General features: G+C 35.8%; 1 protein-coding gene across 1 annotated transcript in view; it reads left to right on the top strand.

Moving 5' to 3' along the window:
• LOC5576036 (serine/threonine-protein kinase NLK) overlaps positions 1–25,575 on the top strand; it is a 276,399-nt gene that overhangs the window by 189,333 nt on the left and 61,491 nt on the right. The window contains 1 exon segment of the mRNA XM_021842628.1: positions 20,037–20,166. Coding sequence (XP_021698320.1) covers positions 20,037–20,166 — 130 coding nt within the window.

The following is a 25,575-nucleotide window of genomic DNA, read 5'->3' as shown; positions in this document are numbered from 1 at the left end:
TGGTAGAGTATCGAACAATGCTCATTTTTCAGTTAACGATCGCTTGATCATGAATCATACCCATCAGGAAGATCATAATCATGCTCATTCACAAACTAATTTTGTTCCGTCGGGTAGCCGTTCGAATCTTTCTATTTCGAATGTATCTACCCACGGTAAATCCTTTGCCGATATCGTAGCAGGAAATTCGAACTCCTCCCCTGTTCGATCCATGGGTACCCATTCTACTTGTTTCAAATCAAATGGAAAAAACCCTACCGCCACAGGTAACTCCGCTTCTTCGTCTACCGGAAATTCCAATGGGAAATCACATGACATGTCTGCCTCTGATTTTAATTTTCTAACTGAACAATTGAATCTAATGATTGATGCAATGTTCAAAGCCACCACTATGACTGAAGCAGTCCAAGTTGGTGTAAAATTTACAAATCAAATTGTTATTGGATTACGTTTTTCTAATGGATCCAAATAATAACTTAAATATTTTAAATTGGAATGCTCGTTCTCTGAATGGTAAAGAGGACGAGCTGTTTAATTTTCTTACAGCTAATAACGTGCATATAGCAGTTATTACCGAAACGTATTTAAAACCTGGATCTAAACTCAAAAGAGATCCTAACTTTTTTGTTTATCGTAATGATCGACTTGATGGGGCATGTGGGGGAGTTGCAATCATCATTCACAGGCGTATAAAACATCAACTGTTTTCATCATTTGAAACTAAAGTTTTTGAAACTTTAGGTGTTTCTGTTGAAACACAGTTTGGTAAATATACTTTCATAGCTGCCTATTTGCCTTTCCAATGCTCTGGGCAGCAAGTTAATTTGCTCCAAACTGACTTGCGTAAATTGACTCGCAATAAGTCAAAAATTTTTGTCATTGGTGACTTTAATGCCAAACATCGGTCATGGAATAATTCTCAAAGTAATTCCAACGGCAGAATTTTATTTGATGAGTGCTCTTCAGGATATTTCTCAATTCAATACCCTGATAGCCCCACATGTTTTTCCTCTTCTAGAAATCCATCTACGATTGATTTGGTCTTAACCGACTCTAGTCATCTTTGTAGCCAAATGATTACTCATGCTGATTTTGATTCTGATCATGTCCCTGTTACATTTCAAATATCCCAAGAAGCGATTCTCAATCCTATCAGCTCCACTTTCAATTATTTACGAGCCGACTGGAATATATATAAAACGTATGTTGACTCCAATCTTGATGTTAACATTTCTTTAGAAACTAAACTTGATATTGACAATGCTCTTGAAACTTTAACAAATTCCATTGTTGAAGCCCGGAGCATTGCAATTCCAAAATGTGAAGTAAAATTTGAATCCATGATTATAGACGATGATCTTAAACTCTTGATCCGTCTTAAAAACGTGAGGAGAAGGCAATTTCAACGCACTCGCGATCCTGCTATGAAAATTATATGGCAGGATTTGCAGAAAGAAATCAAGTTTTGCTCAATTAAGAAACAAAAATTTTGAAAATAAAATTTCTCAATTGGACCCTGGCTCTAAGCCCTTTTGGAAATTATCTAAAATCTTGAAAAAACCTCAGAAGCCAATACCGGCATTGAAAGAGGAAAACAAATTATTACTAACTAATTGCGAAAAAGCTCAAAAACTTGCTATGCAGTTTGAAAGTGCGCACAATTTTAATTTAGGACTTACTAGTCCAATTGAAAATGAAGTTACTCAGGAGTTTGAAAATATTCTCAATCAAGAGAACGTTTTCGAAAATGCCTGGGAGACTGATTTGGAAGAAGTGAGAACTATTATTAAAAAAATCAAAAACATGAAAGCTCCTGGCGATGATGGAATTTTCTACATCCTCATCAAGAAACTTCCAGAAAGTAGCTTATCATTTTTAGTTGATATATTTAACAAATGTTTTCAATTAGCATATTTTCCTGACAAATGGAAAAATGCTAAGGTTGTTCCAATTTTAAAACCAGACAAAAATCCTGCAGAAGCTTCTAGCTATCGTCCAATCAGTTTGCTTTCCTCCATCAGTAAACTTTTTGAAAAGGTTATTTTGAACAGAATGATGGCCCACATCAACGAAAATTCAATTTTTGCCAATGAACAGTTCGGATTCCGCCATGGACATTCGACCACTCATCAACTTTTACGTGTAACAAATTTGATCCGTTCCAACAAATCTGAAGGCTATTCTACTGGTCTTGCTCTTCTAGACATAGAAAAAGCATTCGACAGTGTTTGGCATGAAGGTTTGATTGTAAAATTAAAAAACTTTAATTTTCCAACATACATTGTTAGAATAATTCAAAGTTATCTGTCAAATCGTACACTTCAGGTTAATTATCAGAACTCCAGATCTGAAAGACTTCCTGTAAGAGCTGGTGTTCCTCAAGGCAGCATTTTGGGACCAATATTATACAATATTTTCACATCTGACTTACCTGAGTTACCTCAGGGATGTCAAAAATCTTTATTTGCGGATGACACAGGCCTCTCCGCCAAAGGACGAAGCCTGCGTGTCATCTGTAGTCGATTGCAAAAAAGTTTGGATATTTTTTCTTCATACTTGCAAAAATGGAAGATTTCTCCTAATGCTTCCAAAACTCAACTAATAATATTCCCACATAAACCAAAAGCTCTTTATTTGAAACCTTCAAGTAGACATGTTGTCACGATGAGGGGGGTTCCAATAAATTGGTCAGATGAAGTTAAGTATCTAGGGCTCATGCTAGATAAGAATTTAACTTTCAAAAATCACATTGAGGGCATTCAAGCTAAATGTAATAAATATGTAAAATGTCTCTATCCCCTTATTAATAGAAAATCAAAACTTTGTCTTAAGAACAAGCTGTTGATATTCAAACAAATTTTCAGGCCAGCCATGTTGTATGCTGTACCAATATGGACTAGCTGTTGTAATACCAGGAAGAAAGCTCTGCAGAGAATTCAAAATAAAATTTTGAAAATGATTCTGAGGCTTCCTCCCTGGTATAGTACCAATGAGTTACATAGAATATCCAATGTTGAAACATTGGAACAAATGTCAAATACAATCATTAATAATTTCAGGCAAAAATCGTTACAATCTTCTATTGCCACGATTAATGCGTTATATGTTTAGGTTAAGTTAGGTTAAGTATATTAAAAACGTTTTTTTTTCTCTTATAAGCAGGTGAAATCAACTCACCTGTAAAAAAACTGAACTGCTACGGCAAATGAAATGTAATATGTTGTTAACAAAATGTTAATTAAATCTTAAATTTGTTTTACCGAATTAGGATGATAGTGTTGTCAAATAACACAGAACACCTAGATATAAGAAATGAATGTAATGTTTGGAATGATACTAATAAAGAAATTAAAAAAAAAAAAAGAATTCCAAGCGGAGATTTTTGCCATACTAGAATGCGCTAATATTTGTCTTAAGAGAAAATATAGACATGCAAATATCTGTATTTTTTCTGATAGTCAAGCTGCGTTGAAGGCATTGGGCGCATATAAATGCTCATCAAGACTTGTCTGGGAATGCATTCTCTCATTGCGAAAGGTGTGCCAAGAAAACTCTGTATGTTTGTATTGGGTTCCGGGACACAATGGCATTGTAGGAAATGAAAAGGCAGACGAGCTTGCTAAACAGGGTTCAAATACACAGTTCATTGGACCGGAGCCATTCTGTGGCATATCGTACTGTGCACTAAATATGGAACTAAAAAGCTGGGAACGACAAAGGGTGATGACCAATTGGATGGTCACCACAAGGTGTACTCAATCTAAAAGATTTTTAGTTCCAAATGAAACGATCACGAAAAGACTCTTAGAGCTCAACAAGAGAGTTCTTTGTATATACACTGGCCTATTAACTGGACACTGTCCGAGTAGATATCATTTAAAGAATATTGGTCAGGTTCAGAATGATATCTGTCGTTTCTGTAATATGGAACGCGAAACCTCGGAACACCTGCTCTGCAGTTGTAGTGCATTATACAAGCGCAGATCCAAATTTCTAAACGGGGGTTATTTACCACCAAGTGAAATTTGGACTGGAAATCCCAGTAAGGTTGTGGGTTTTATTAACTCTATTTTGCCTGACTGGGAAAAGACGCGTCAAAGTGCTTAAGCTGTTCACTTGATTCATGGTGGACAGTTTTAGTTCCTTCAATGATGCGAATAGTAAAAAGGGACATGCCACAAAAGTTCAATCCAATGGACGCAGTGGCTTAACCTTCCCAAAAAAAACAAAAGATTTCAGTGTGGATCTAGGCATTCTAGTGCGGATTCTGGGGTTCCGTTGTGGATTTTAAGCTTGTAGCTTAGAACTTAAGATTGTTGTGTTGATCCTAGAATTCAATTGTGGATCCTGAGATTTCACTGTGGATCCATGAATTCCAATATGGATCCTGGGTTTCCAGTGTGTATCTGGAACTCCAGTGTAGATCCTGGGGCTGGGGATTGGGATTACAGTGTGAATATTGCGATTTTAGTGTGGATCCTGGGATTGGAGCATAGGTCCTTGGTGTCCAAAGTGAATGTTGAAATTTCAGTGTGGATTCTAGGATTTCAATGTAAATATTGGGATACTAATGGAGATTTAGAGTTTCCAGTGGTGACTCTCGGATTCCAGTATGGATCTTTGGATTCCAGTATGGATCCTGGGTTCCCAGTGTGGATCCTGAGATTGCAGTGTGGGTACTGGGATTCCAGTGTGAATACTTGAAATCCATCATGGGACTCCGCTGTAGATCCTGATTCCATTGGGGGGATTGCACTATAGATCCCGGATCCAGTATGGATTCTGCGAGTCTGGTATGGGTTCTGGAATTACAGTTTGAATGCTGGGAATCCAGTGTGGTTCCTTGAATTGTAATATGGATTCAGGTGTGTCAGTCTAAATCCTAGAGTTACAGTGTGGATCCTGGGATTCCAGTGTGAAATTTGGGTTCTAGTGTGGATCTTAGGATTCCAGTGTGAATATTGGGATTCCAGTGTAAATCCTGGGATTGTAACGTGGGTCGTAAAATTCCAGTGAGGATTTTTAGATTCTTGTAAAGATTTCAGTGTGGATCTTGGAATTTAAGTGTGGAACCTGGGATTGGAACATGGGACCTTGGTGTCCTAGGTCAAATCTGGGAGGCCAGTGTGGATTCTAGAATTTTCGGGTGCAAGACGTTAGGCATAAATACATTAGGCATAAGGACGTTAGGCATAAGTACGTTTGGCATAAAGAATGATAGGCATAATTTTTCAAATGAAAATTGAAAAAATCGTCCATGTCAAAAGTGAGCTGACTTTTTTGATAATTTAAATGCGGTTGCCTTCAGTCGTCCCATAGTTGTAAATCCTTTGAATTTGTAAATTTTTAGAACAAAAGCATAACAATGGTGTAAAGTGCCTTCATTAGCCATGCTGAATGTATCTTAGTTCGTTTCGTAGTTGGATCTTTTTGTATTCTTCACTTCCTTGGCCATAAAGTATAATCGTGCTCTTGTATAATGCAAAATAACTACTTTGGCCAAGAAAACTATTGGTTAATAACTGTGGAAGTGCTCCTAGTGCGCAATGCCAACAATAAAAACGACGCTGTACATGACTTGCTGCTCATCTTTTGAGTTTGGTTGTACACTAGGGTGCGGCTTATTTTTCAAAAGTTCTCAAAACCAAAAAATCGTGTACTCTACTAAATTTAAATCACATTAAAAGAGAAACCTCAAAATCTGAGCCAAAAATATTAACATTTAGAGGTGGCGCAAGCGTCTTGAAGGTGAATTTTCAGGTTATAAAAAATTACCTTCAGTGAAGTACACATAACTTTGCTATTTTTCAACTGGTTTTAGAACTTTTAGCATCAATATATTCAAAATTTCATTTATTAAAACTTTGTTGAACACCAAATTTGTCTAAAATCAAAACAAGTTTTAGTTAAAAGTAATTTACTCCAAATTTTCCTTCATTTTACTAAAAATTTCAACTTTGTTTAACTATAACTTCATGGTTACTCAATCGATTGCAAATCTTTTTATATGCTTTTGAAGCTGATTTGATTGTTTTCAAACCTTTCATACATCACATTTCACTAAAAAAATGTCTTGACTAAGTTATTCAGCTAAAACTGCACAAAAACGTGATTTTTTTTTTCAACCAAAAATGCCAGTTTTTTCTAAGTTTTCCTAGTTAAATATTATCTCTAAAGCTTAAACTGGTTTTTCTCATTTGTTAAACCTTTGGGAAGGACTTTGCAACAATTTTTAAATAATTTTGAAACTAAAATATGTTTGCATATGTTAAAAAATGTATGCATTTTTCAACTCGTAATTAAGGCAAGATGCTTTATAAAATTAAGTTAAATAGAAAAAAGGCTATTTCCTGCGATAAAACTTCATTAAAAAATCATGTTTTTGGGTTGTTTTTGTTGAATAACTAAGTCAAAATCATTTTTAAGAAAAATGTGTATTATGGACAGTTTGAAAACAACTTAAATTGATTCATAAACATGTAAAACAATTCGGAATCGATTGAGTATTTATGTAGTCATGGTCAAACAAAAATGATTTTTTTAGTAAAATGAGGAAAAAAATTGGATAAAAGTATTTTTAACTAAGACAAGTTTTGATTTTAGACAAATTTTATGTTCTACAATGTTTTCATAAATTTAATTTGGAAGATAATGGTGCTAAAAGTTTCAAAATCGGTTGAAAAATAACAAAGTTATGTTTACTTCACTGAAGGTAATTTGTTGTAACTTGAAAATTCACCTTCAAGACGCTTGCGCCACCTTTAAAGGTTAATATTTTTGGCTCAGATTTTGAGGTTTCTCTTTTAATGTGTTTTGGATTCAGTAAAGCACACGAATTTTTGGTTTTGAGAATTTTTGAAATATAAGCCGCACCCTATTGTACACATATAACTGACAAATTTTTCATCAGTAATCATCATTTTTAGTAATTATTTTGAATATGACAAAATACTTTGGATTACGCAAGCATGATCGAATGTAATCCTAATTTAATAGTATGAATGTAATTTGTACTACAATTGAACTAAATGTAACTAAATGTAAAATAACTAAAAATTTTGGTTAAGCACCTTCTGTCCCCCAATTTCGGACAGCTTGATTTGTTTTATGATCTTTGTAATTATTGCACCAGTGTCTCAAAATTCATTCATTTTTCATGGATTGTGTCGATCATGGTATCAAACATGCAATAAAATTAAGAAGAATGAACATTCAGAACAACATCGTAAAATGTGCTGTTTTTCATCATATATGAAAGAGGTTTTTTATTGACATCTTACATAATAAGAAAAACTCAATTTGTTCTCGTAAATATTGCAAATGCATTGAATTGGCAATGAAATACTATTCCTATAGTAAAAACATTCAATGATGTTCAAATTTACAGAATTCGAGGCATTTCCAGATTGTGTCCGGTACTGGGTGCCACCTTTCAAGATCGTTCAATTTGGCTCTAAAATACATCATCAAAATGCAATGTCAAAATTCATATTGATATTTTCAAATTTATTTTTGTACACTATAAAAATGATATATTTATCATAAACTAGTGGTCCCGGCAAACTTCGTCTTGCCATCAAGTAGGCTGTTGGAAAACGTCAAGAAATCCCCCATACTAAATGACAGCCTAGTCTTCCCATGTTTACCCGATTATTCCGGAGACTTTCCCGAATTTTTTCATCGCATGAACACGTCACATCCCTTGTGGAGTGCAGCAGTGAAAAATTTGCGTCAATCCATTGGCCCGTCCTCAAGCCATTTCGTGACATACAAACACCACTCCATTTGTATTTATATAGATAGATGAGTAACAGGAACACATCAAATCAATATTTTTCGAATTATGAATTTAATGACTTAAGTGTCCGGTACTGGGGGATCTCCCCCTACTTAGTTAAATTTGAACTTGGCTTATGCGTCTAAAATAAATACTTTATCAAATTTTACTTTTCAAACACGACGAATTTGAAATATTTTCAAAGTGCTTTCGGTAAAACTTACATATGCGGCTGATCAAAATTGATTGAAAACCAATGAAAATTGTTTGCAGAAGAAGGAACACTGTTCTCAATTTATTAAAGTGCTGAGCAGAGCAGACTCGGAGTGGGAATGTAACGCCAAGAAGATGATGTAACACTACCAGTACATTATTTTTAAAGATATTGTCACCTATCATTACATAAATTCTTGACCTGACTTTTGATTGTCTTATAGGTACTAATATTTATATGGAATATTTCCTTTCTTCAGAATTAACGCAGTTATATAAAAGAAATATAACAAAATATGTCATATCACCACTAAAATAAACATCACTATAAATAAATAATACTTTCATTGCACATCGCAAATATTAATGGAAACTTACAAATGCAGGACTTCAGAATGATAACAATGACCGTGACAACAATGTTATTCCACATCTTGCGATAATGAGTTCATTTTTAAAATGCACAACACTGAAAAAAGTCTTTTATGATCAACCATTCAACCTACTTCTTCGTAACACTTTTAGTATTAATTTTGCACATATTTTTGAGCTGTTACATGTTAATTACACTCACCCACATCCGCATAATGAAAGTTCTAAATGCGCCCAAAAATTTTTCGACATGAGACGAGTTCCAAATGATACACACGCAAGTTATTTTATGCCAAACGTCCATTATGCCTAACGTATTTTATGCATATCATCCATTATGCCTAGCATACAAGAGTCATGTGTTCGAATCCGAGCAGAGCACGTGGATTTTTCCATGATTCACCCAATGATCCATCCAGAAATCCTTTCGACAATTCTTCCAAGAATCCCTTGGAAGATTTCTCTATGTATTCGTTCTGAGTCCCCCAAAAACATGCAAGTTTCAGAAGTTGATACAGTGATTCTTTTTAATGGCTTTTGTTTTTCGGGTTGACTTTTCTTTAGAAGCTCATGAGTTGCAATTCTTCTAGTGGAGTACCCAAAACTTTCTGCAAGAAATGCTTCATAAGTTCTATAAAAGCATTCGTTGACTTTAAGCTGAAATGAAGAGTTTCACCATAGTTTCTCTAGCCAAGTTTTTCATAAGAAAAATCTCAAAGTTTGTTGAAGAGTGCACCCACAAATTACCTCATACAGTCAAAAAATGATTCAAAATGTAACTTAAATAAAGACCATCCAATATTTTTCTATCAAAATGCAAAACTCAATTACGAACGACTTTTCTCAATCCGGCATACGTTCAAAATCAACGAGAATACAGAAACATGCTTTTTTCCTGCTAAATTGTCGATTTGAACGATAACGCAGTTTTTTGAAGGATTTCCGACATTAAAATTTAATTGTTAGACCATTTTTCGTTCAAGTTAAATGACATAAGAAAGCTTCCTCATAAAATCGAATGTTCAGAATATGAGTCTGTTCGGGACTCGAACTAAAAAGGGTAATTATCTTTCGAATCTCACAGACTGCTGCAGGTTATGGCTCAGCTATGCTCAGCTAGAAGTACATAGCTGAAACTAATGCCAAAACGGATGGAACAGAAGACGTGAAGGCGCAAAAATTGCAAGCGCGACAATGTGATGGTTCCGCGACTTGCGGCCGTCATCATCGTCCAGACGAAATTCCCAGACGAAGGCTTTTTATGGAGAGCGATTGACCTCGAATTTCGCGGTTTCTACACCTACCTGTCTACCTGCCAGAGCGAGGGCACCCGATCAGAATCACATAACACAATTAAAACACATTTATATCAACAGCGGTTGAAAGTAACAGAAGTTGATATAACTTTGTTTTCAAGGTAGATTCATTCTTAAGTTCTTATATGATTATTATTGATTATATTGATTCTGTTACAATCTAGTTTCTTCCGTCCGGTCGGGTACCCATTCAAGACTAAGAGATGTTAGTGCTGTATTTTTTATGTTGATGTTGTTCATTTCAAACGATCACGAGCCGAAAGAAACTATTGTTGCTCAAATTAACGCCGCGCCGTTCGCCGACAACCAGCGCTTGCAATTAACCGGTTTCAATTGGCTGTTTGACACAGTAAGAATGGCATTCATGGCGGGGGTTTTAATCGAATGATAATCTTTAATTACCTGGCGGTTGCTACCGATTCGAATTTATGGTTTCATAAAGGGGTCCACTCGTTGTGATGCTGGAAAAGAAGGCTGGGTTCGAATTTCGGAAAGATTATTTGTTTAGACTATTTTTCAGCATATCCCTTGTTAAATCAGTTTCTTGCTCTATTGTTTCCTTACATCAGAAGTACAACTTTGAGATGGAATCAATGGGCCTTGACAATTCAAAAGACGACTGCTTCCAGTGAACGAATTGTTATTTGAAGGAAGCAGCTTCAGACAATGAACTGGTATAGAATGGCATAGTCGGAAAATGTTACTAACGTAAAGTTTTCCAGACTGAAATGGAAATTGAACCTACACAATTAAGACAATGATTCTACATTTCTATCTGTTACGATTCATTGTCAAGTTAAAATTTTTCCGAAAAATTCGCTAAAAAATAGCACTGGACTTACGGTACTTAACACTACTTCAGGTCAATAACTCTTTGTTAAGATGAAGGAAATAAAATCGAAAAGTATCTACATAATTTTTTGAGCACCCGGAAAAATCCAGAATCAAAAGCTGCTTTTGAATGGACACCCTGCCTTCAGCATGACTTTGCTTTGTGCCCGAATGCAATTAGAGAAATACTCACCCAGTTCTGCACGTGCACCGTCCGCTAAAAACATGGTGAGCACGCATGAATTATCACCGTCATAATATATGTACGTACGTACAAAGGTATGTTTAACTAGAACTCACTCAAGCCTTAAAAAGCTTTTCAACCCACCTTCCAGGCCACCATCGCAAATGGGGTCGAGAGTACTCCTACACGTGCACCGAACCGACAAGCAACGTAGAAGCAGTAAATTTTTCCCATCGACATGGTTAATTCCCATCTGTCACTGTACAGCTCAAATCGTTTGGACACAAACCTCCTACCTTCAACGACCTATCGGTGCCTATGTCACTTGTCCTGCGAGTCCTCATACCTCGCGCTTCAATCCCTGATCCGCACTCACTTCAAAGGGGATCAATTTAAATTGGTCATACCGAAAAAGCCACCAACTGAAATTACGCGAAAATTTTGATTTATCGGAATTGCAATTCGGAATAAACGGCTCACCTCCCGCGCTGTTGCATCGTTGTTTGGTCCCACCAATAAACTGGCTTACCGATGCGATGGAACCACCACCAGGTTGCACTCTGGCAAAACTAACGTCGACGCCACCGTTTTTCGGAAATGAAACATGAACGCTGGTTCAACGGGCGCGTTTTGGACATAGGTGAAAAGGTTGAGTTTCCAGGTTGTGAGCCTGGGGATGCAAGTGTTGAGTGTATTGAAATGAAATTGCTGAATTTTTGATAAATAATTGAACAGCATTGAGGGGGGTAGTTTACCCAAAATTATGAAACATTGACAAAATTCAACGTAGGCTATTTAGGGAATCAAATTTGGAATGAATTACGATTGCATTACTGATGTAGTATGAAACATACAGTATCGGATATTTAAAATGCAAAAAAAACTGTTTTCCCAAACAAAATGTTCAACTTCAGAGAGCCATATCTCCGTCGTTTCTCTACCGATTCTTTTCATTTTTTTCTGTGACGAACTACAAATTATCTTAATTTTTGATAACTATTAAAAAAGTTGTGTAAAAACTATAGACTAATAAGTTACAAATAGGTTGAATGTAGCAAAGCAAAGCAATATAACAGAAAAACTACGTATCGAATCATGTGAGTGTCTTCGGTGCATTTGCGCATTGAGTGATAAAAACCAAAGACATCATTTGTCTTGGTGCATTTTTCATTGTCAAAATTCAACCTATCTGTAACTTTCTAATCAATAATTTCCCCACCACTTTTTCAATAGTTATCATAAATTGAGGTAATTTGTAGTTCGTCACAGAAAAATTTGAAGAATCAGTCGAGAAACGACGGAGAGAGCTATATCTCAAGTTTTACCATGTCCGATAACTTCTGGTACACCGAATAACCTAAACTGACCATAAAAGCATAACTGTCCCATATAGATTTTCGAACCATCACTTTTTTTCATCGCAACATCCATGTTTTAATATGTATTTTACTGTACATATAAAAATTAACTCGCTTTAGTTGGTAATGTTGTGGAAAAATATTAAGTTGGTGCAGTCCCAACCATTACCATTACGGAAAACCATTACCCGGAATTCAATTTACCGGAAGACCATTTACCGGAAAACCATTATCCGGAAGGACCATTTGCCGTAATAGAGTAAAGTGGGGCAAAAGTTCGAGTGGGGTAAGAGTTTCTTTTTAAGATTTCTAACTCAATTCAAAACACATCTTATAAATGTCATGGTGGTTCGAATGCTATTCAAGTAAGAGACTTTCACTCCAAATATCATAAAAATCGATTGAGATTTGGAAAAGTTATGGCTATTTGCTGTTTTTCGACGTGATAATTGTAATTTTTGGTCAAACTTTCGTTGCATGAAACCAATTGAAGATACAATCTTTTTTAATATTTTATGCAAGGGCGTTTCTAGGCCTTTCATAAGGTTGCTTTGAAGTGTATTAGTTTTTGCATAGATGCTTGAAAACAATTTTTGGCCCATAGTGGGGCAAAAGTTCGAATCAGCGGGCAAAAGTTCGACCCATGTATAAAATCACGGAAAAAGTTGCAAATTACCTAAAATCCACATATTATCTTCAAATTTAGTTAAATTTGTCTGATCATGTGAAAACTGTCACCAAAATTTTACATTTCCACTTAGTTTTGCGAAAAACTGTTATTTTTGAGTATATTACAATTAACCCGGTTCTGTGCAATTTTTTGATGAGTGTGTATTTTTCGGCAAACTTAAGTTTACGGCTGGTGTAAAGTATGCCTGTCACAAAAGGATCGATATTTTGTGTTTTAGCCAGCGAACTTTTGCCCCATACTAGATTTGAACTCTTGCCCCACCGGTGGGGCAAAAGTTCGTTTAAGACAATCAATTTTGAAACTGTTATAACTAAAAATGGGTAAATATTTTGACACAAGTTAGTTCAGCAAAATTATAGCCAATATGTTGAAGGTTCACTGTATGGTATTTGTTTTGTTTTAACTGCTATTGTTTTCCTGGAAACTTTGATTATATCACTAAGGTCGAACTTTTGCCCCACCTTACTCTACTATTTCTCGACAATGTCGACGTTTTTCATTATCTTTTTCTTCAGGTCCGCATATTGACTTTAAAATATTTGAAGTGACCACCTAAGTTAATGAACAGGGGAGGTTCTTCCTTCAAAATACATAAGCATCGAAGAGGAGTCTAAGATATCTTCAAACTTGATCATGTCAATATGCATTTCATAGATGATTACCCCTTCTTTCAAAAACAAGCAGTTCTTCCAACTTATCTCTGCAGCTTATCTTGGCTGAACTGGCCTAATATGGCTTCAACTATGTAACTTTACTTTTAACATTCGACCGTCGGTTCTTCAAGTGTCCAAATGTTAATAAATAAGCAATGGGTTTATGGACAAAAGGTCGAAATGACAAAAGGTCGAAAGACAAAGGGTCGAAAGGACAAAAGATCGAAAATTATCTACTTGGTGGGATTTTTTTTCAAATCATAAAGCTAAAATGAGAATTCCCCTGTTGCATGTCACTTTCCTCGCAAGATCTGTTTTTTTTTAATATTTTTATATAATATTAAAATAAGATTCTAAACTATTTTGACTTAAAGGAATAAGAAAGCCAACTCCATGAAATTTTAAATGCTGAGATCTTTTTTCTACACAAATGCACTCTACCTTTTATTGATAGGCGATTGGTTCGATTTATATTGATTTCGTTATTATTTGGCATCAAATATCTATAACGAAATCAGGTGATTATTTTCTAATTAAATCACAAATAAATTACATGTTCAATCAAATTTTGGTATCGTAGTATTCATAGCTCATAGCTTCGGCCCTACGTTGCGGCAAAGTAAAGCTATTCAGAAAAATCAAGCTGAGGTTGGTAGAATTGAACACCGCCGATTCAAAAAAAAATTTGACGTCTTTTCAGAGCTAGAGTGCTTACATACTGGAAAAACTTTAAACGAATACAAAAAATGTCTTTTGACATTGGCTCTCAACTAATAACTGTAGAAATGCTCCTAGAACATCTGAGAAGCAGGCTTCGTCCCAGTTGAGTCGTATCGCAGGCAATAAGTACAACATATTTGGTCCATAGCAATTTGGAGATATCTTTCGAAAAAGTGTTTATGGAAACCAAAGGAGTCGAGTATGTCCATGGTTAGCGTAACATAATTTGTGTTGAACATCAATGAAAGAGAATAAAAATTGTATATAAATGTACTGATAAAGGTCGTCGAAAATGGAAGATTTGGTTTTCCGGGCAATGGTGCATTCCGGTAAATGGTTTTTCCGGGTTATGGTACATTCCGGTAAGTGGTCTTCCGGTAAATTGCATTCCGGCTAATGGTATAGAATCGTAAAATCACAAATAAGATATATTTTTTAATTATTGTATTGAAAATGTTGAGTCCGGTGATAGTTCTGAATTAAGGTCCAAATTTTTTGGGATACCTATTTTGATATGGAAATGATGGGGAAAATGCAGGATAGCTTATCAATATCTTTCAAAAATTAATGAAACATCAATTTATTTGAAATTATATATCACCTGCTTCAGTTTGGACGCTATGGTAGTCATTTCAGGAATATGGTCACCGGATATCGGTTCCGGTAAGGATCGTCATGAATTTGAAAGTGGTTCTGACCATTTTTGGACACCCAGTGACAAGTTCCGGTAGGGCTACAAATGATTAATTTTGGATCTTCTGCCGTTGTCGTATGACGGAGGTGCAGGTTGTTAGGCCGAAGGCCATTAGGCTGAATGCCGTTAGGCCGAAATAACATTTGATCATTTACTACTATTTCAAATGGCCAACACACTCATCAGTATTTTTTCCTTCTTTTAATCAAAGGCTGTTCTGTCTAGTTATATTTCACAGCAGTTTGTGAGCTTCTAGGTAATGCAAATTATCCTGATCTAACAACCAACAATTCATTTGACCTGAAAATTCATCCGGCGGCTTCTAGGTGATGTAAGTTTTCCTGACTTATCCTGTTAATTACCCATTTGACTTGACGGTTCATTAAAACTATCGGCCATTTCGGCCTAACGGGATAGAACCCAAATAATATTTTATAATGACTGTGGTAAAATAACAAAAATAAAAATTTAGCTTGACTAATTACGGGTTCGCTAGGGATTTTAAAATTCTCTATAACACTTATAAATGGAAGTATGATAAAACATTAGGTCATAATATTAAAGCAAACAATGGAAAAATCATCAAAACTTCAGAATAAAAGGAACAATTGAAGATCATTGAAGGTATTGTACAATATCATGCTAAAAGTAAATTACTGAAAATGATAGACTGTAATTTAGGTGTACTCTCAAATTTTCTTTCGCAGTCTAGGCTTATAAAGACGGCTAACGTTGATGAGCAAAGCATCAAATCTTTGCAACTAGACAAATAAAAATATGTGTTTTCTTACTTGGTAAATTGGTCTTTTCATGAAAACAATGACTCGTTTATACTGTTTCCTTAATGATTTTCTATTTTATCAAATAATGCTTGATAGTAAGGAAAAATGTCATTGTTTTTCATTGGAATTTAGTGGCTTTCATCAAATTCTACGTACATTTCGGGAAACCCAAAATTCTCGGGATGTCAGAACTAATATCCCGGGAAACGGGAAATCTTGAAATTTGTCAAATCCTATCCCGGAATGTCCCGGGATGGACACTCTAGTACCAACCCTAACTTTCATTGACGCCTTGAACATGGCTGCATGAACTTTGCACGTAAATTTGAATTTCCATGAAAATGCATTCTAACATCCTGTGGCAAGGTAAAGGTAAAGGGCAAGGTATCCATGGTCCCTGATGTGTCGCATGATATGGATTGCAATCATCGGATTGATGTCTTTCTCCAGGGTCCGGTATTGGCTCCAGTACATCCCGCAAGTACTTGTAATTGACCCTATGTTGCAAGAAATTACTCAATATGCGTCATATCATACTCCCGGCGAAAAAAAATGAAGATTGATGTGTCGCATGCTCTGAATTGCAATAATCGGATCGACGTCTTTTTCTAGGGTCCCGGAGTCGGCTCTAGGATATTCCTGAAGTACTTATAGACGGCCCTATGTTGCTTACAGTTACTCAATATTGTGTCAAACTTTTATTGAAATCGGCTGAAAATTGTGGAAATAACTGCCGAAAGATGACGAGAATTTGGTTGTGAAAAGGTCAGGGATGCAAAGGTTAAAGAAGCCCTGTCGAAGTAAATCAAAAGTCCTAAGAAGTAAGAATAGTTTACTTTTATGGATTGTATGAAGTAATGAATTGCGAGGAACTAAAAATACAGATTTACATGGCGTCTGAAACTGTGTGAATCTTGTAAAACATGATAAACTAATCATACACAGAATAAATGTTTGAATTTTAAAGAAGTGTAAAATGAGGGTTCCTGTAAAAATAAACTAATTACATTCGTTTTTACATGTTCATGTAAATTTAAATAAATAAATTTTAATAAATGTACCAAAATAAGGACTACGGTGAATTTTCGTCGTAATATCAACAGTTGACATTACGGTAAAAAATCATCAGAAAATCTGTTAAGTTTAAAGAAAAACTGGATTTAATTAAAAAAAAACTCGAATATGGTCCGACTTAGAGTTGAACTCCCGACCTAGCGATCAGGAAGCAGGCTTATTGCCACTAGGCCGGCTCCCACTGCATGCTGTTAATATGCAAAAACAAAAAGAGCTCATGCATGCCAGGGCGGCTGTCAAATGATTTCACAGAAGTTTGGTGAAAATAGCGCTGTCAACAAACTGTTCGATAGTATTTTACAGGGTCACTGCAAATTTGTTTGTTTTCACGGATTTTGTCGATAAAATAGTAGATTCCACGAATTTTGTTGCTAAAATTGTGGATTTCAGAGGAAAACATGTTTATTGTTTCCAGTTAAAATTCGGTGATTTATTTCACAGGATACTGCTACTTATTCTAAGTCTGTACACTTATACATAAATAGATTGTAAAGGCTATAGTTTTACATGGCCGTGTTAATTGGAAGCAAATTTGATTGGAGAAATATGTGCACGAAAATAAATTGATAATCAAATTATTGTTTTAGCTGCGTATCATGTATTGAATTTTGAGAAAATTGAGAGTATCTCTTACTTATCGCTTTGGTTATCATCTTTTGTTACAGCTCTGATTAGATCGGGGGATAACAGAGCCTGACACAATCCAACTAAACAAGCTGCAAATCTGGGGGACAATACCCAGGTATCATCGGAATCTGAATAACAGCTTACTTAGTTGAAAAAAGGCTGTATAAACATAATTTCAGTTGAATAAGCTATTATTCAGCTACCAATGTTACTTTGATATTGTCACCGGATGTTTAGGAATTGTCTATCATGCTTGTGAAATAAAATACCAACCCCAACGAGAATAATTATTAAGCGAGAAAAATGGGTGTTATCATCACTCTCGTTTTGGGACTCTCGTTCGCTAATGTTATTTATCATGCTTGTTATGTAACTTGCGAAACAATGTCGACCATGGAGCGATACAGATAGGATGTTTATGTTCGCTTGCTTTGATCGTGTTACAAAATCGAATGAGTGAGAATGAATTCTGCAATGCCTGCTGTGTATTGATGGTTTCGATTATAAACCTACACGCATTGATTCCAATAAATTGATATTGCGAAGTTCGGATCAATAATTTATAAGCTCGAAACCTAATGGCCCAGGCAAGTAATGCAACTTGAAACATTTTATTCACAAAGACCAAGTAAATATTGGTTATTTCATGAAATTTATTAATTTTCATTAATAATAATATTGGACCCATTTTGTGTTTTAATTCTCTCCAGGTATTCTACGTCAAACTATAAAGCTACTGCATATAGGGTAGATGTACCAATAGTGGAGGTACTAAGCATCATTGAAATTCATTTAACCGCCTAAATTCAAGAAGCGCAATCAATGTACATGTTAATGTTGTAACAGGAAGTAACGGCCATTGACTCAATGAGAAAAATGATTTAATCGCAGTAATCCACGGCATGTCAGTGAAAAATAATACCTCCACTATTGGTACACAGTTCCTTTAGTTGCGGTATATTTTTAATTTATGTTCCTATAGTTGCTGTTTCCGTGGTTTTCTTATGGGATCCTCCACTATAGGAACACTTTACCGCAACTATTGGTACAAGCAAGAACAGTTTTAGTCATTTTAGTGATATTTCATCAGTTTTAAAGTAATTTGAACGCTCTTTTCAATTATTCCGTGTATCAACAAGCCACGACGTCGATTGGCAGTGTCGGTTCTGTGACTAATGTAATAAAATCAGTGAAAACAGCACTACCGCAACTATAGGAACACCCACAACTAAGGTAACACTTACCCTACAGTGCACTCGACTTGACAATGTTCACTTCTGGCAATTCGTGACTATGTATGCTCACTCATTCAATAGATTCCAAATACTTTACCTCCCAACATGTGGACACTTGACTACATTCTTGGAAAAATAATCAATTTCTAACACTAGAAGTGACAGAACAGTTGAATTCAAATACCATTCACGTTTTACTACCAAGCTATTCAAATAGTTGAAAGACATTTGAATTAATTTCAACTCCTCTCACCGCTTGCCGTTTTCGACCTCAGGTTTTGGACATGTTCAAAGGGTCGTCCCAGCACTTGAAGGAATGCAGTAACCTTCGGTTCTACTGGTGAAACTCGCCATCTGCGAAGCGAGCAGCATCTTGTCACTTTTTGTTGGAACTTTTCCCGCACGTTCATCTCTAATGGATTATCGAGTCCAATTTGCATTCCAAGTTGCTGCACTGACTTCGTCGCTTCAGACCCGTCTGCTCTCGTTTGGTTGGTTGGGTTGGATTTATTAATTATAACGCCCAGGCAGTGCAAATTGTGACATCACGTCTCACGTTTTCCAATCAAATTATCAGCGGCTTCCTTCTTCTGCGGCACATGAAGCGCGCAGTTCATCGACGGTGGTGGAAGTTCCTGGATCTAGTCCTACGCTGTCACTGGCATTGCCGCATTCGATCGAAATGAATTCTGCTTGATATACACTACCCGTCATAAGTACAGACTCGTTTAACAATGTATTGCAACTTTCTGTTGAATATTGAATAATTTCCCAAAAAGTTTAACACGATTATTAAACGAATTTTTGGTAGTCAGCTTTCTAAGTACATCCTTTTCTGTCGTACGACGTTTCGCCAACAAGTTGTCTAAATGTTACCACTACCAATGCAGAGCATGTCGTGCAATTCTTCATAGTTACTACAGAGATATCCATCTGGTAGACTAAGTAAAAGAACCGATATATGCAGATTTCACAACAAAGACACATTCACAATGTAGTATACCTATGGACGATACAAGTAGAAAAAGCGAAGAAACATATCGCATCCGTATCAGTCCATGATCCGTGATGTTTCGCAAGTTGTAACATTGTAAGCTTGATAAATAGCGATGATAAAACCTATTTCTTTCGCTCATTTACCATTGGAGGCAGGTGTTTTATTTTACTGGTATGATAAGCAATTCCCGAACGTCCTATAGCGATAGTGCCTCCCATGTTTGGAGCTTGTTTAAATGGGTTTTATCATGCATTGTTATCCCTTCGATTATAATAAGAGCTGTAGCAGTAGACGATAAACAGACTCTCATGATGTGTTGCGGATGATTATTATTACAGAGAGCGATAAGTGAGAGATATTCTCAATTTTCTCAGAATTCAACCCCTGAGCGAGACATAATTTTTCAAGTGGGTCCGTACTTTTGACGGGCGGTGTACATACCGAGCAGATCCCACACAACGAAGTGATGAAAACTAATCTTGTGCTTTTCCCATTCTTTTCTCCCTTCACAGGGCCGTCACAGATCCCCGCGATGGACGACGAGTCGCACTGAAGAAACTGCCAAACGTGTTCCAGTCGTTAGTGTCATCGAAACGTGTTTTCCGAGAGCTCAAGATGCTGTGTTTCTTCAAGCACGATAACGTAAGTATTTCTACTGTTATACTGAAAGAGATGAACGAACATTTTCGTGTAAGTATTTTTATGTTGGATGAAATTTAATGATTTTTATAGTTTAAGATCCATTATTTTTTGCTGTGCAACTTATGGGCCAAGTGCACTTTTTCTGGCAGCTAGTTTCATGAAGTTTCTATTCGAGTGCATAAGGTAATCGTTAATTGAATTCAATTGAATCGATAAAGTTGTGGTAGCAAACGGGATACGACGAGAACGCTTCCGATAGCTGCTTTACCGCAGGTTTCTACAATCTGCTGGCTTGCATATTGCCTGTGATCTAGAAACGTAGGATATACTCCACTATTCAGCATAGTTAAATGTACGGCGGTGCATATATAAACCTAGCATAATTATCGTTCATAATTCTAATTTAATTAAACGCACAATGAACGAACAGCGTTCATTGTATCCAGTGGCTTAAATTATGTATCCAGTTTGTATCGGAAGGCAGGAAATCATAGTAGCTATTTTTGCAAAACAAAAATCAATTTCAACTGCGATAATCTCGCAACTGCATCAGCATCAAATAAATCCCAACGTTGATTAACGTGCTGAAAAGTTTAAATTGAGCAGCAAAATTGCAAATACCACGCGTCGTGTGGTAGGACTGATGCTTTCAACAGTGGAGGCTGTTTTTCGTGGCACACAATGATTTAGTGGGAGAGGTGCGAAAGCTCCATATCGCATAAACGAATTGTAGGTGAACTTTGGCAAAGGCTTGAATGAGTTGCAAAGTCAATTATGCAAATCGTGCGAACAAATTTTGCTCCATTTTTGCTAATGTTTGTTTCAGCTTTGCGTATCTGTTCAGAACAGAGGATTTACTGCTCAAAATGGTATTAGTTATACGGAAAAGCGTGATACAAAAATGCAATTCAATTATTTAACATTTAAAATGTTAATTATTTTAAACTGATTTTGCGTCCCAAATACAAAAACAAACACTTTTTTGATGCAAGCCTCTATAAAATCTCTATGTTTAATGAAATGTTTGCCTTTTTTAAGAATCTCTGACAGGCATTGTAGAATTCGATCTCAATTGATTTCGAAGCATGATCAAAGCAAGCGAAAAAAACATCGCATCTGTATCGGTCCGTGGTCGGCAATGTTTCGCAAGTTGTAATAAGCTTGATAAATAGTGGAGCCCAAAAAAGAGAACGAGAATAAAACCCATTTTTCTGGCATATTTACCATTAGGCGTACGTATTTTACTTTACTGGCATGATAAATAATCCCCGAACATCTTATAGCAATAGTGCGACCCTGGTTTGGAGCTTGTTTAGATGGGTTTCATCATCCCCCGATATAATCAGAGCTGTAGTAGTAGATGATAAACAGTGATTGTAAAACGATAAGTGAGAGATACTCTAAATTTTCTCAGAATTTTCACCCGTGATCTCTGGAGCTTTTTTTTCTATTTTTCGATAGAATTGCATCTAGTAGGCTAATTAAGTACTGTTGAATGTCCTAGAAATGTTTGGAAAAATTTAAATGCATGCTGAATACGTCTTCTTCTGTCTTGTATAATAAACAAACAGAAGATCACAGATCAGTAGTTTTGATCTGATTATTAAAAAGGCTTGTAATTCTCCCAGAGATTCCTTCTACAATTTTCCCAAAGATTCGTCCAGAAATTCTTCTAGCTTCTAAGGAACTGCTTTCAGTTTCCCTAATATTTTCTCTCCAAGAAATCCTTAAGCAATCTAATGCTGAAAACTCCGGTTTTTCACAGAGATTGCTAATAAGATTCCTCAACGATTTTAACAAGATTTCCTCTAAATGTATTCTAGTGAATATTCCATCGATTTATTTAGTTTATTTTTCAAGCGATCTTTCTAAGATTTATATTTCAAGAAAATGCACAAACGTGTTTTCAAAGAAATTCGTTCGGACATTTTCCCTCCAGAAGCGGTAGTGGAAATGTTCTCATCACGAAGAACCTAATGCAAAACAAACATGACAGACTCGCGAACAGGCTTGATGTGAGTAAGTTCGCACCCGCGTTCTCGGGAGATCATATAAAATGAAATAGCGAAAAGCTTCCGAACATTTACTCGCGAGTAACCAAACAAGGTGTGATTTATTATGTTTTTCACAGACAAATCAATTTTATATCCATCAAATCGACAGTAAACTGCCCGTTTGTAGTCGGAAACCCTTGAAAATCAGAAATCTCGGAGTAGAAACAGCTTTTTTTCCGAAAGTGCAATTAACTCTGAACAGCTCCGAATACGTTTACGATTTTTTTAGCTTCGTTTACTCGTGAGCGCAACAGATGCGAGTAAATCAGCACTCTGATGCCCGCGATCATTTTGCTTTGTTTCTGTTCCGGTTCAGCAGACATGTTCGCCAGCCATTACTACAGCCATTTCTTCAGAAGTTTATTCAGGAATTCTTCCAGAAAATCTTCTGCAAACTCTTCCGATTCCTTGAGTAAGAATTTCAGGGATTTCCACAATAAAATCTCCAGCATTCCTCAATGAATTTGTTCATGAATTCCTCATGAAGTTTCTTCAAGAATTACCTCCGATTATTCTTATACCATTTTTCCAGCGATTCTGATCGAGTTCCATCAAAGATTCTACCAGATATATTTGGTATTCTACCAGATTTATTTGGTAATATTTCCAATGAATTTATCCCAGTTTATCTAAAGAATCCTCCGAAACTTTTTCAAGGATCCAGATCCAGAAGATCCTTCAGAGATCTTTGCAGGAGTTTTCTCCTGCACTGTTGATGGAAACATAACTTTCCCATATGGTTTTTCAACAATTTGAGGTTTTGAAACTGTTGATCATGAATCTTGAATTCATAACTGCATAACAGTCACATTCGACATTTTTGACCAATTGGAGTTAATACCGTGGAGTGTCATCAAATGATAAATACTTTGGATCAACTTACTGAAATATGTGAGATTGTTATAGAAAATTCGAAACAAATACCAAGTTGTTTTGTCACATTGGTAATTATAACCGCATAACAGTCACATTGAGATTACAAATGAGACTTGTAATGCAGTTTTTACCTACTGCATGATATGAGTTGTACACAATTTCAGTCTCAAATAAGCACTTTTGAGTTCCTGGTAATTTTTAGAAATTTTAGTTTCCTCCAATACTGCCATAAAATTCACACTTGGTATTCCATTTACTCAATGCCTACTTTTGTCGAATGTTACAAATATGCAGTTATGGGCAGGAATCGTATCGTATTGGAAAAATGGAGTAATTTACGGAGATATCCTCGCATGAATCGTTAAAAGAATCTTGAAGAATTCCTGGCAATGGTAGGTGATTGCAAGATGTATCGTTAGTTGCATATTTGAGTAGTCTTGAACGAAAGCTTGAATGAAATCCCAGAAAAAAATCATGGAAGAAGCACAGCATAGTGGGTCGAATGCTCAAAATCGACTTTTTCAGTAGCATGTTAAAACGTGTATTTATCGATATGATTAGAACATGTAATTCGAAATCGCACCATAGGTGGCGTTGTAAATTTCTACTTTTTTTTTTTTTTGGATTTTCAAGTATGGTGTATTAGACAAAGTTGTAAATTGAAAAAATGAAAACAAGTTTGAAAAATTCACCAACTCTCTATCTGGTAACCCTATCGAAATACAGTGGGATTCGGTTTTTGGTATGCTCCGTTCTAGCATATTCCATTTTTGGCACTAACCAAATTTAGCAACAAAATGGATCCGTTTTTGGCAACATTTTTGAATACCATTAAAATAAGTATTTTTTAAAAATATCATTGTGTCTTTTGCTTCAGACATTTTAAACACAGGTTAATTTCACATTTACCATTCCACAGCACCATCTTCATCGATATTCCCCAAAATCTCTTTCAGGGCTCCCGTACGAAATTATTTACTTCGGGATGGTCATGATTTCATAACTTTTCGTGGCGTCATTATTGTATACAAATATCTTAAATAGATTTCCAACATCTTTTCTCATGCATCCATACTGTTTGACCAGCCCACTTGAGTTTGCCAGGAGCTACTCTTGATGAAAACCACTTTTCTTCAGATTTGAAACAACACGCACAAACCTTGTCTCGCCACAAACCACGTATTCAGCCTTAACTTTTTAGCCCACAGTTCTTATCATTGTGGATTTACATTCATTGCATATTTAAAAGTGTGCCACAATAGTATAAACATATGAAGAAAATGTCGTGTCTCTTAACTTTTATGGAATTTCATGAAATAAATTGCGTTATTGAAGTGTTGAAGTTTCAGAAGTGTCAACATAAAATCCATAACTTTGGCAGAAGCTAGATAAACAACCCACCATTTTTTGGGGCTTACATGCTATGTCGCTTATTTTTTCACTTGGAATTCTTTAAAACGTGAGTAAAATCAATCAATATTTTGAAATAAGTGAAATAATACGATAGGTCAAAATAGGAGCCAGTGAAACAAAATGTATCCGTTACCTAATTAAGTTTTACTGTTTGTCTGTGTTATGAGTGTGTATATTGTTCCATCTGTGTTGATTATTTAGAGCAACGCCCACTATTTTCTAAAGACATTGCTATGACATTCGATTTTTTAACGTTGTATACTAGTGGTGTTCTGGCTGGAGTATACTACGTACCATATCAAGAATTCTCATCAAGGATACGAGCCACACAATATAATCAAAATGTTTCTTACGAGATTCTTGGGATCCCTAGCTGGGTCTAGGAGATTCCTAACTGCATCCTGGAGATTCCTTTTGGGATCCTAGGTTTTTTTAGTGGGCTTCCGAGACTTAGTTAATTAGCTAATTATTTAAGACTAAGTGAAATCTGGCGATTTCTAGCGTACTTTATGGGTTTCTTGCGTGATTCTTGGAATGTACAATTGGATACTGGGTAGATGCGTAAAACCTAGTGATTCCAAGTAAACTCTTAATATATGTAAAGGACGTTCTGTAAATTCCTAGTGGGATACTGTTGATTCCTAGTTATATCTAAAGTATCTATGGCAAAATCTTCAGGGTTCTTAACAGTTCTTCTTCTTTCTGGCGTTACGTCCCAACTGGGACAAAGCCTGCTTCTCAGATAAGTGTTCTTATGACAGGGTGGCCACCGAACCGGGAAAAACGGGAAAAGCGGGAAAAAGACGGGAATTTGAGAAGATCACCGGAAAAATCGTTTTGAACGAACATCTTCAAGCTGTAATCTACAAACCAACTTTCAAAATAAGTTTTAGAAAGTTGTTATGTGTAATGATATTGCCATGAGGCATCCACAATTTTGAACAAATATGTTTCAAACATTAATGATTTTATGTCTACTATGGTACACCATATTTCTTAAAAATGTGTCACTCTTTTTTTAGTAATGTTTCGAAGTAGTTTTTCTAATTTTTGTTCTCGCACTATC

This window comes from Aedes aegypti, chromosome 2 (genome assembly GCF_002204515.2).
Source record: "Aedes aegypti strain LVP_AGWG chromosome 2, AaegL5.0 Primary Assembly, whole genome shotgun sequence".
NCBI classification, from domain to species: Eukaryota; Metazoa; Arthropoda; class Insecta; order Diptera; family Culicidae; genus Aedes; species Aedes aegypti.
The sequence above is the reverse complement of the archived record's forward strand: the minus strand, read 5'-3'. Positions and strand labels throughout refer to the sequence as shown.